Source organism: Perca flavescens, chromosome 8, assembly GCF_004354835.1.
Source record: "Perca flavescens isolate YP-PL-M2 chromosome 8, PFLA_1.0, whole genome shotgun sequence".
Lineage (NCBI taxonomy): Eukaryota > Metazoa > Chordata > Actinopteri > Perciformes > Percidae > Perca > Perca flavescens.
The window spans coordinates 4093177-4105993 of NC_041338.1; the positions used below are offsets into that span (position 1 = coordinate 4093177).

Consider the following 12817-nt stretch of genomic DNA (forward strand, 5'->3'; position numbering starts at 1 on the left):
TGGCATAAGATGCAGAAATGCAACAATGTAAATGACATGTACACATGCTAAAAGTCGTGGTAAATGTGCACAAAACTCCTTTCACTAGAGATCAAACTGCCATTCAGTGAACACACAATTTGCAAAACAGCAGAGTGGGAATTTTCAGTAACGGCTTTATTAAATTAGTGCAAAAGACAGACGTAACTCATTCAAAATGTCATCTTTTTCTTTAAGGTGGTCTTCGACACAAACCCACACACGCTACGTTCTTTTTTTTTCTTTTGATGAGCGCAAGAGAAAACAAGCGAAACTATCCACCAAAACCAAAGCCTTTTGTTTTCTTCTTACACATCTTCTTGTGACTTGGAAGGACAGATGGGGAGAGAGAGAGAGAGAGAGAACAGGAGAGGGGGCAGAACCGACGGGAGACAAAAACCAAACCTTATCACATGGCAGCCATCAAAACAAAGACTCCTGATTCCTGCAATTCATCACGGATTTCATCAAAAAAAAAAAAAAAAAAAAAAAAAAAAAAGATGTTACAATGAAATAGTCAACACATCAATAGCATTAGAAATAGTGCCTAAAATTCACAGAAAAAAAGGTTTCCTCTTTTTTATTTACTCACTGACAAAAGAACTTGCAATCAAAGTACATAAGTTAATCAATACTGTATATATTTATACAATGGTAAAAAATAAAATATTTATATAATAGTATTTTTTTGTTTTTTTTTTTTAAGGTTTACACCGTTACTATAAAGATATACTGTGTTCCACTCCATGACAACTAATGCAATAAAAACAGAAGCAAATCCAAGAAACGACTCCAGAGTTTCTGACTTTGAAGGCTTATGGCTACCACCTTTTTCCTAAAAGACCACAACCACTGCAGACAGAGAAGCAGGCTTTGTTTTCTTCCGCTTAAAGAGGGAAACGAGATCAAACACAGTCTGGGACGAGGAAAAAGAAGGGAAAACATCAAAAAAAAGTCAATGCTCTTTTCCCCCCGACCGGGACGGTAGCTCAGCCTTTTGCAGTGTTCCCTGGCCCGCCGAGAGACAGAGAGAGGTCGATGGGTACAGTAGACGGGAGCAGTGGGGGAGACAGGCAAGGGTGAGGCAGATAGATAGCGGGATGATGTACTGCATATGCACGGGGAGGGTTGAGGGAAGGAAAGAAAACGGAGGAAAAGAGGTAGCTATGGGAAGGGAAAAGGAGGGAAGGAGGAGAAAAGGGGTTAACTGGGGATGGAGCGAGAGGTTTCGGAGGAACTGTGGGAAAAAAGACCAGAGGTTTAAGGTGAGGTCCAATAAGAAATTGATTCATAGCTTTTGTTTTGTTACAATATCAATATACATGTTGTTTCAAGTATCTCCTACGGATGTGGCATGTTGCTATGAACGCTGCTAACACCCACGGTCTGTCCGCCAGCGTGATGGCGTGCAGCCAGAATAGAATACAATGAAAACTGTAAGGAAAAAAAAAGAACAAAAAAGAAGAATTTTGGACGAAGTGTACAGGGGAGAGGAAAGATAGTCACGAGGCCGTGAGATGAGAGACGACTGAAGTGGGGAAGGACACATGCCACAAAGGAAAGCAGAGATGAAGAGAAGGAGACGAGAGTGGTGAGAGGATAAGAGAGAGATTAAAAAAAAAAAAAAAAAAAAGGAAAACAGAGTGGTGTTATACAGCATTTGTGCCAGTGGGGATTCAGTGTATTTTCTTGTTTGATTTGACGTGGTGAGAAGACTTCTTCTCGCTTCTTCATCTTCTTTTTACGTCTTCTTCTTCTACTTCTCCTCTCCTAAGCCTGGTTTGCGTGGGGGAGATAAGTCGTTGCTTTTCAGTGTTGCAAAAAAAGGACTACGGGAGGTTTCGGCAGAATCTACAGGCCTGGAGGGAGAGGAGATGAAAGCAGAGGAGAAGACAGAGGAGGGGGAGGAATGTGTGGGAAAGAAAGGAGAAAAGAAAGGAGATACTGTAAAGTAAAAGGTCATCACTGAACCAGATCAATTGCAATCAATTTCACAGGACAGGTGACAGGCGTCGCACCATTAAAGATTCAGGAAGGACAGAAGAGAGAAGTTATAATTGTTCTCTCTTAGTCCACCTTCAAGCAGTGGCAACCGAGTAATTGGCTTTAATGTGAAAGTCCATCCTGGAAAGTGTGTCAGCGTGTACCTTCCCTCAACATCCTGGACAGTTCAATCAATATGGCCGAACACAAGCAACTCTGCAAACTTAAGATCGCGGAGAAGTGCACCCAAGCTTTTTGATTTATCATGCCATCAAGGGACTCTTTCTGGAGTGGCTACAGTGAAGATGAATTGGCTCCGGACGTGTACTTGTAGAATACTTAACTTTTGAAAAACAGAAAATATGGCCACATGTTCAACAACTTAGCCTGGACCGAACTCCACACTTGTTTATTGAGGGGAGAATCTGTTTTAATTCACACAACATACCACAACATCTTTCACGAAGGACCTATTGGGCTTCAAAGCGTCACAGAACATGTGTTAATTTGGACCGATGGCGTGTTTTCCCTGGTGACGTAGTGCTTTAAATAAGTCTTAAAAAAATAAAAATAAATAAGCGTAGGGTATGTTCCCTGGTAATGTGACAGTTTGTCTCATGAGTCTGGCAGAATTGCTTACAACGAGCAGGCACATGTACACACGCGCGCGCACCACACACACTGCAGTATGAAATGTGAGAGTTTATTGATTGCCTCTCTGGCAGCCATCTCCTCCAAGTCTGCTGCCTATTTATGACATGTTTGGAGATGGCTGAGCATTCGACAGAAAGCCTCCTCACCCCCAGCCATTTAGCTCATTCTCTCTCCTCTTTTTCTTTCCAAGTCTCCATTTAAAAAAAAATATATGTTTTTTCTGATATGACTGGATTGGATGGGGCGCTTTGGGCTTCTACCATGTCCTTACAGTAAATCCTACCTAAAGGTCCAATATGTAATATATTTACTGTAATAAATCCCCAAAATGACCCCAATGCGTCATCAGATCATAAGGAAACATTCTAAGTTGAAACACTATCTTTTCTGGCCAGTATTTTCTCCTGTGGAAATTTCCGTTCTGTGACGGAATTTCTGTTTGTGTTTGTTGGTATCAACTGCCCAGTTTGACAGCCAGGCCGGGTTGCCAGATATACCTGTAAATACGTAAACCCAGCGCGCTACAGCTGTAACGGTAGTACAGCCATGAAAGCAGCAAAAAAAACAAAAACAGGATCAACAGAGATAAATTCTACCCGACCTAAAAAAAACTGCATGTTTTTAACAGTTGCGTGACCAGAGACGTAACAATGAATAAATATTGGAGATGTATTTGAAAGATGGAGACAGCTTAGAGCCCAAAAGGACGCCAAGTTGGCTTATTTCCTCCTTAACATGTAAGCATTTGCTTCGGGCTAATTCATCAACATTTATGTACTCACATTGAATTATATAGCTAGCTAGAGTACCCGAGTTGGTTACTCGCAAAAAACAATTGAGACACAGCCAGTAAAGGGATCCCGACTGGTCCTGGCTAACGCCGCCATGCTAACCCTGCTAACGTTACCGGAGGACCAGGCAAGTGGGCCACTTTTTACATTTCCTTCAGATTCTCAGCAACTGTTTGTATTAGAAAGACAAAAAAATAATATATTAAATCCGTATATGTCACCTACTTGCCCATGCTGCTGCAACTAAATTGCCTTTTATATCAATTGTATCTAATTGTCATTATTGTTGTCATAAGGGACAGTTGCAACACCATGTGTGGACAGTTGCATAGGGGGACAGTTGCAACAATGCGTCGCAACTGTCCCACTCCCTGGCAGCCATCTTAAAACTAGCGATGCTAGCCTAACACACTAGCTTTAACACATTGTACCTAATTCTGTTAAGAGCTACGGAACTGCACATTCAAACTATACTGTATAATGATAAAGATCAATACTTAAACAGTTTAGACATTATGACAAAAAATCTGGTCATAAAAAAAAGTTACTTTTTCAACTTGAATGTCAGTTCTTCCATAAGGAACGATGACATGTGGCTGTTAAGTTCCAGAAAGATGGAGGGGCCCACTGAGCATGTGCATTAGTTGAGTTTCATGACTCTAGCTCATTCCCGATTGGAGAAATCAGCAATGTTGCAACCATCCCCACTCTCCCCCTTACTATTTTAAAGACTAGCTGTCAGTATTACATATTGGACCTTTAAGGATAAAGTAGGAGTCAGGCAAACTAAATTGAAAAATATTGAAATGGTTACACACGCAGGTTCAGTTGCTACCAAACCGTTCACTGTAAGTTCAGGAAAAGGTCACTTTGCGTCTACTAAATTCAAATTGCACTGTAGATATGAGCACTTGGCTACATCTACTACATACTCCACGAGTGCACTCTGAAGAGCAGAAGCAAATCCAGGTCATTCATAATGTTGTCACCTTTTGTTCCTCTGTCTATTACGGTGCACACATTTTTCTACAAATGTATTTTTATTTTGAGGATTGCATGAACAGAAATTTACAATTACTGTAGCAACTAAATTCTTAGTTTTCATTTTTGGTAAATCTGCTCAGACTGCTATGATACAGTATGTTGATTGGTAAAAAGCCGCTAACTGATGCATTTTGAATGGTTGTCAGGTAACAAATCACATGATCTTTGTCGTTTTCCGATTAAGTAATTTAAATAATCATACTGTAATTCAACAAATATTTAACATTTTAAAATCTAAAATAGTTCATAGATCAAGTTCTAATCTAACAAACTGTATATTATTAAATACCGTAATCAGAATCATCCATTTAACCTATGTACAGTATGCACTAACAGTGAAACACTTCACACTTCTCTTAATATGTGTGTGTGCATGTTCTGAAATGTTCTTTGAATCAACATTTTTTCCTCTTTATTTGCCTCAGTTTCATGGGTATTCTGTGTTGAGATGGTGCAAATATTTTTTAATACATGTCTTATATCTTTCTAATACATTTCACTTATGTCGTTCAAATTATTCCAAGGGACAAACATGAGGAGGGGTGGGGCCCTTGGTATATTCAGTCAGTGCGTTTACATACAGTTTTAAAAAAATGATTATATTCGGGTTAAGGCAATACCCTGATGTCTCAATGCCATGTAAACACCTTACCCCGGTTAAAACCGGAGTTCTCATAACCCGGTTAACAGACCTACAGAACTCCTTCAGTAACCGGGGTATTCCTGCATGTATACACCTTAACCGGAGTAAGGTCAGGTTAAATGTCTGTGCTAGAGCTGTAATCGGGCCTTAAAAGTTAGGCCCGATTGTACAAAATCTGATTTGTTAGATATCTGCAAATTTCAGTAGCTTTTACAGGATTAAAGTTGCAAGACACGTAATACGTCAATTTACAGTAAATGATGTAGTAAAGACAGCGAGACTTCACACAGCTTCTCTGCTGCAGATGGCTGTGACTGTGTTTCAGTTCACTTAGTACAACTCCTCAGTACACAGATGCAGCGGTTAGTGCGAGGAACGGATCAGGTGTACCATAAGCATTCTACCTTACTTAACAGGCTTACCTTAAAGCCTTGCCTTTTACCACTAATCTAGCAAAATGCATGCAGCAAAATATGGTTTAAAACAACCAATTTGGAGGTGGTAATTTCCCATAGCAAGTATTTGTTTCTAAAGGGTTTACTGTTGCATTATGCTTTTTGCATTTCTATTGAAAGTTCATGAGTGGGCTGCACTGTTGCTTTCGCTGGTCACAGCTCTTGTGTGCTTTGTTTAATAAATCATGCGTTTCTCTGTTGACATGCCAATATGTCTTTTTTTCTGTCTTTATTCTCCATCTCTGACCCTCTTTCTGTCTGCAAATCTCTCTTTCTCTCTATGAGGTTAGGGAGCGGTCTTGAGGAATGTGAACTATAATTTTCCAAGACACTCTAAAATGAATTGGACTGTACACTTCAAAAAAGTCTGAAGCGATCGAAGCGTGCCTGAATGGGGGTGAATATCTAATAGAGTGGAGGGTATGGAACAGGAGGGGGTGGGGGCCAATTGATTTTTCTTTCTCCACTGGTTTTCTTCCAGTGTCCCCTTTTTATAAGGCTCAGGACTAAGTGTCATACCCCCCGAAAAAAAAAAAAAGGAAATAAAAGTCGAGAAACACTCGAAGGCACTAAAGACTCAAGATATTGGTTTTTGCAAATCTAATGCGACTCCGGCAGCCCTGTTTCACCTCACATCAAGAACTGGGTATAAAATAGGCAATTCTCCCCCTCTGGCTAAAAAGTCAATGCCTTGACATGAAAATACATTGCCGAATCAATTCACCTCAGCTCCCATGCAGACACAAGCTATGAACTCATAGGTCAGGAACAGATGAAAGAAAAAATTAGGTAGGTAGAAGAGCAAGCGAGAAAGAGAAGGATGAACGGCATATAATCATTTTACCTGAGGTTGGCTGAGTTATGAATGAGTCACTTTATGTTACCGCTAGCAGAATTAACTGCCAATACCACGCTGTGCTCCTATGGAGAATCACAGGGGGAAGATTGTATAATGACTCCTGCTGCAGTACATTTCTCCTGCACACTCTATGCATGCACGTTTTAAAGGGCATACTTTTTTTGTTCACCTTTTTATTTTAAACACTTAGTACTTGTGTTTTGAGTTTTGATTGTGTTTTGGATTTTGATATTTGATCGATTCCCTGCATTATTCCTTTTTCAGTGGTTTTCGTTTGTGTACTGCTGCGACATGTAAATCAATCTATCTATCCATCCATCCATCTATCTATATATAAGAAACCTTCTCTATAACTGTCCCTTTCTAACAGTATGTGATAAATCGGCTATCTTAGCCAGAAGATATCTTATTTCCATTTCACACCAGACAGAAAGGAATACATTTTGACTCAAATCTTTTTCCGCCATGTACAGTATATGAATGACCTAATGGAGTATCACAGAGATTCACTGATGTTGACTTATCAAACCGTCTCCACTTATTCTGTGTCTCTCTGGGTAAAAAGCGTCAGCTTAACGTGTAAAATGTAAATTTAACAAGCTGCGGGAGGCGAGGAAGAATCAAATAGGACACCGGAGGGAACGGTAACCGTTTTCCAGCCTTTCTAATTGCTGAGAGGAGAGGAGGGTGACTGTTGATTAGCTCAGGTATGTCACGGCTGTAGAAGAAAACAGCGGCATTGCAGCAGGAAGAAGATACATTCTAGGGGAAGACGGAGAATCTGTCAGCCTAACACTAGAATGGAAGCTAATGAACCTTACCAACCCAGAATGCAATAATGAATGAGTTAACTATATGAAAAATATTTTTTCCCAAATGACAAGAAATGGAAGGAAAGTGAGTAGAAAAGTTAGTCTTATAATGTATTCTAATCTTGAAGCTGGAGTGCAGGAACTTTTGTTTCCCTCCTTTGGCAGTGAGAGGAATTACACAAACAAAAGCAGTGGGATTCATAAGAACATTGCGTCGCTGTGGTCTCTCCCCCGATCTTCTTAAAGGACAAATCCGGCACAAAATGAACGTAGGGGTTTATAACACATGGGTACCGAGTCGACCGTTCTCTGGGATCAGTTTTCATGCTAATCGAATAGGGAGGAGTTTGGGGTGGATGGGTGGGCGTTAACATACAGGACTTTCAAGCCAGAGAGCACTTTGACAGTTTACATATTAACGTGAGGTACCGTAATTATGTACTAGCATCAGGATTCTACATTTTTGAATCAGATCAAAGCCATTGCTAGGTGTTAACTAGGGGAATAAATAACTTGTCATTATGTATTTAGTCAATAGCTCATACTCTACTTTGTTAAAGGACAAATCTGGTGCAAAATGAACCTAGGGGTTAATAACACGTGTACCAAGTCGACCGTTCTCTGGGATATGTTTTCATGTTAATCAAATGTTACCAGTTGTCTCGCAAACTGCTAATTAGCTTATAATGCTAGAAATCACTATTTCTACACCACTAACAAGGCTCAAAATAGCTATCACACTTCAACGGTAGCATAATGAGGGTCCCTACACGTAAACCCAAGCATTGAGAACTTTGGAAGTGTACAGACAGTTTATTTAAAAGACAGGGCTCCATCTTGGAAAAAAGTCACGACCAATCGAAGGATGAACCACGGACCATGGGAGATTTCAAGTGAGAGTTTGGCTCACGTTGCACGGCGTTCGCCGTTCGACTGGTCTTGACTGTTTTCCCAATATGGCGCCCGCCTGTATACATGAACGCTACGGTCTTTCTAAACTATCTTTTTAATAAAAGTTCTCAATGCTTGGGTTTCCATGTAGGGACCCTCATTATGCTACCGTGGAAGTGTTGTGCTATTTTGAGGAACGGTTGACTCGGTATAACTAAGGTAAAGGACACACACAATATTTACACGCGTGGCAGCATATCTGACCTGTGTCCTTATAGATTTAAGACAGTGTTAGGGAAAGGAACCTTTCAGTGGAACAAGTTAGATCGGCAAATTAAAGTAATTTCCACACCAAACTCTTTCAAAAAGACAGTCAAGGCCTGGTTACTAGATAGGGTTGCGGAATAGAACAAAAGGCAAATTACCGTTTATATTTTTATTTATTTAAGGAAAATGTTTTTATGTCATGTCGATTTTTATCACACACTCTGTACATGTCTTGTCCTGATGTGGTGAAGACCACAATGGAAATAAGTCCTGGAATTTATTGTGTTTTTAGCCTCGATTGTATTAGATGTCTTTTCATGTTTATGGCATTGTTGATACAATTAAATAAATCAAATCAAAATCAAAAATACACGTGTTATTAACCCCTAGGTTCATTTTGCACCGGATTTGTCCTTTAAGGCCTCTAAAAGTTCAGTACTGTAGAATAATAGCTTTATTGCTTATATGCTATTGTCTTAAGAGACGATACTCCTCTTTAAATACATGACAGCTCATATCCCAGTTCAAAGATCAATAACTCTTGACAGCTTGATCTGAAGGCAGAAACAACCCATCCACCATACACATCACTCTAACGTGAGGTCTCTTTAAAGGAAGCTGCGAAAAAGCCATATTTTTACAAGAGTAAATAAGCCCCTAAACATCCTGTCTCTATAGCTGGGAGGGGATTAGTGTAGAGCTGGAGAAGGAAGAGGAGAAGTGGCTGTCGGAGCGAAGCGAGGGATCAGAGAGGAGGAATAGTGCAGAGTGTGGACTAAAACCCCCCCGGGAGGATGGAGGTAAATTAGTGGCATCTGTGCTGGGAGCTGTGTGTTGTTTAAGGGTAAATGTTTTGTTTTTACTCCACCCGCTCACTCTCTCTCACGCTCCTTTACTCTTGGAATTACATAATTACTCTCGCTGAAATTACAGAGGAACACAGAGAGGCACTCTGCAGTGCATTACAACTACAGACAAATCTGCAGCTGAAGCCCGTAATCCTGCATGGAAGAGATTTTACCGAGTGGTTTGAGCTCTTAGACCTTCCTAAATTGAGAACATGCAGGGTGAATTGGTGCAGTGCAGGATGAAATGGGTGTGCATACCGTGTGTGTGTGTGTGTGTGTGTGTGTGTGTGTGTGTGTGTGTGCTTATATACTGTAAGTGAGAGAAGAAGTAGAAGTAAGGGTAAGAGCATCAGCATCCGCTCCCCGAGAGATTTTTACCATATCATTTTATTTTATATCTTTCATAAGCCACATTCACACAGAGCGAGACTAGCAACAACATATTAATCTCAAAAGTCCAGCGCTGTCCACACCACCTTTATGTGTAAAATACACATTACTGACATACTGTCCAAAACTGGAAAGTAATTGCCTCCAGCCACAAATCATCAACTTTGAGAATGTCATTTTGAGCAACAGTAAGGCTGCTGCCGGGAGATAGACGTACTGTTACAGTGCCACATCAGTTCAAATGTGCACTGATAGGGGGCAGTGTGGTCATCTGTGTTGGTTTACTGCCTGTGAGCTGTGCTGCCAGCGATAGAGGAGCATTCCTCCTTGTAATTACTTGTAAAATTCGGAATCATTGTTATGAGTAGCTGTCCTTTTTGTGTGCATCCGCAGCCTATGGGAGCACGTATTGACTGCACTTAGTTTGCCCAATTAGGAAGTCTTATCTCAGGTGAACAATTGATGCTTTCGCGTGGACATTTAACACCTTGAATCGGAGTGTGTATGTGTGTTTGGGCTTTATATATCCGCATGCATTTCCCTCTCCAGAACTGTAGGATAATACTGTAATTGTTCCCTACTTTATGATAATCTGTCTGTGTATGTGTGTGTAGTGGATGTGTGTGAGAGTCTATGGCACATTGATCACAAAAGAAAGGGCTTACAATGGAGGGGAGTGAAAGTAGGCCCCTGCAAAGCCCGGGGATTTAGCTGCCAATCCTGCAACAGCTAACAAAAGTCTCGTAAGCATTTGAAGACACAGTATATGTTGGCACTCTGCACACACAGGCACACGCACGCCCCTCCCTCTCCGTCCTGCAGGGCTACATACATTATTTAAGGGTCTGAAAAGCAACCCATAGCTGAGTGTTTATATGGCTGAGAGCTAGGACAGAAAGCCAGTAAGGATGTAGCTTTACTTTTGGTATTGTTGCTAAGCTGAGTACTGCTGAAGGAGTCGGTGTTTAGGTTTGAGGTACTGATGGAAAGTTGATATTCAGCAACAGTACAGTTCACCACCATATTAACCAGCAGGCTTCCCAACCCACACATCATTTAAATTCTTTTGGCTTAGAGTACAAACACACAACGAGGGAAGATCTGTCAGTGAACAGAGAGATGATCTTTCTCTTCTCCAAAAATCCACCTGTTACATCAAATCTCTGATTCATTTTAGGGGATGCTCTCTGACTGATTTGTCACTTTCTGTCTTGTCTGTAGAATATATATGAATGTAAATCACTTCAGGTGTTTCAGGGAAAATGGGATTTTTTTTTCCGGATTGAATACGGAATTGAAGTACTTGTCAAGATAGCATTATCAGTTTGTAGTCATTTTCTCCCTCCTCTCGAGCCTCACCCAGAAACACATCAACACTAGGATACACAGAAATACATTACAGGCAGCAAACACGCACGCACACACACATACACACACACAGGTTTGCGGCACTACCTTTGTGGGGACCCGTCATTGACATAATGCATTCCTTAGCCCCTTCCCCTAACCTTAACCACCACAACTAAATGCCTAACCTTAACCCTTACCCTAACCCTAATCATAACCCAATTCTATCCCAAATCCTAAAACCAACTCTTAACCCTTTAAAAGTTGTGGGGTTCAGCATTTTGGCCCCACAAAGCTGTTGGGACCCCACAAGTATAGTGGACTCCCAGTTTTTGGACCCCACAAATATAGTTAAACAAGAGCACACACACAGGTTTGTTGCACTATCTTTGTGGGGACCTGTCATTGACATAATGCATTCCCTAGCCCCTTCCCCTAACCTTAACCATCACAACTAAATGTCTAACCCTAACCCTTACCCTAACCATAACCTAATTCTATCCCTAATCCTAAAACCAAGTCTTAACCACTTTAAAGTTGTGGGGACCCCACGAATATAGTTAAACAAGAACACACACACACACACACAATACTAACTGCTGCAGAGATTGTAGATAAGATGACCTCTAGATAGTTTTAAAAAGAGGATGCAAAGAACAACTGTAGTTATTGTCTTACATACATTGTGTTACATACCTAAACGTTATCAGACACAGAGAACCAAGAACACCACACCACTAATTTGGATTGCCAAGGAAAATGTAATTTCCTGTTTTAGCCATCCAGGACATGTTGTTAGGTTCAGGGTCAACCTTTTTAAAACCATGGTACTGTATACCTTCATAGGCAAGGCAAGGCAAGGCAGCTTTATTTATATAGCACATTTCAGCAACAGGGCAATTCAAAGTGCTTTACATAAAACATTAAAGAGCGGTTAGAAAATAATTAAAAAACAATAATAAACAAATTAAAAACATTAAAAGACAAGAATAAAATTGATGGTGCAGTATAACAATAAAAGTTACAGTGCAGTATAAGAAATTAAAGTTAATAAAATAGATTATTTAAAGAAAAGCAACATCAAAAAGATAGGTCTTTAGCTTAGATTTAAAAGAACTGAGTGTTGCAGCGGACTTACAGGTTTCTGGGAGTTTGTTCCAGATATGTGGAGCATAAAAACTGAACGCTGCTTCCCCCTGTTTAGTTCTGACTCTGGGGACAACAAGTAGACCTGTCCCAGACGACCTGAGAGGTCTGGGTGGGTCATAATGTAGTAACAGATCAGAAATGTATTTTGGCCCTAAACCGTTTAGTGATTTATAAACCAGTAAAAGTATTTTGAAATCAATTCTTTGAGGCACTGGAAGCCAGTGTAGAGACTTCAGTACTGGAGTGATGTGATCCACTTTCTTGGTTTTAGTGAGGACTCGAGCAGCAGCGTTCTGAATCAGCTGCAACTGTCTGATTGATTTTTTAGGGAGACCTGTAAAGACACCGTTACAGTAGTCAAGTCTACTGAAGATAAAAGCATGGACAAGTTTTTCCAGATCCTGCTGAGACATAAGTCCTTTAACCCTTGATATATTTTTAAGGTGATAATAGGCTGATTTTTTAATTATGTTAATGTGGCTTTTAAAATTTAGGTCTGAGTCCATGACTACACCAAGATTTCTGGCTTTGTCTGTTGTTTTTAACATTGTCGTTTGAAGCTGAGCGCTGACTTTCAATCGTTCCTCTTTTGCTCCAAAAACAACCACCTCCGTTTTTTCTTCATTTAATTTAAGAAAGTTCTGGCACATCCAATCATTAATCTGT

At 40.4% G+C, this 12817-nt stretch overlaps 1 protein-coding gene across 1 annotated transcript in view; it reads right to left on the reverse strand.

Moving 5' to 3' along the window:
• Positions 1 to 738: 738 nt before the first annotated feature.
• The window catches only part of cdh13 (cadherin 13, H-cadherin (heart)), a 402025-nt gene continuing 389946 nt past the window's right edge, over positions 739 to 12817 (reverse strand). The window contains exon 15 of the mRNA XM_028585823.1: positions 739 to 1877. Coding sequence (XP_028441624.1) covers positions 1870 to 1877 — 8 coding nt within the window. The 3' untranslated portion in view covers positions 739 to 1869. The remainder of the gene's footprint in view (positions 1878 to 12817) is intronic.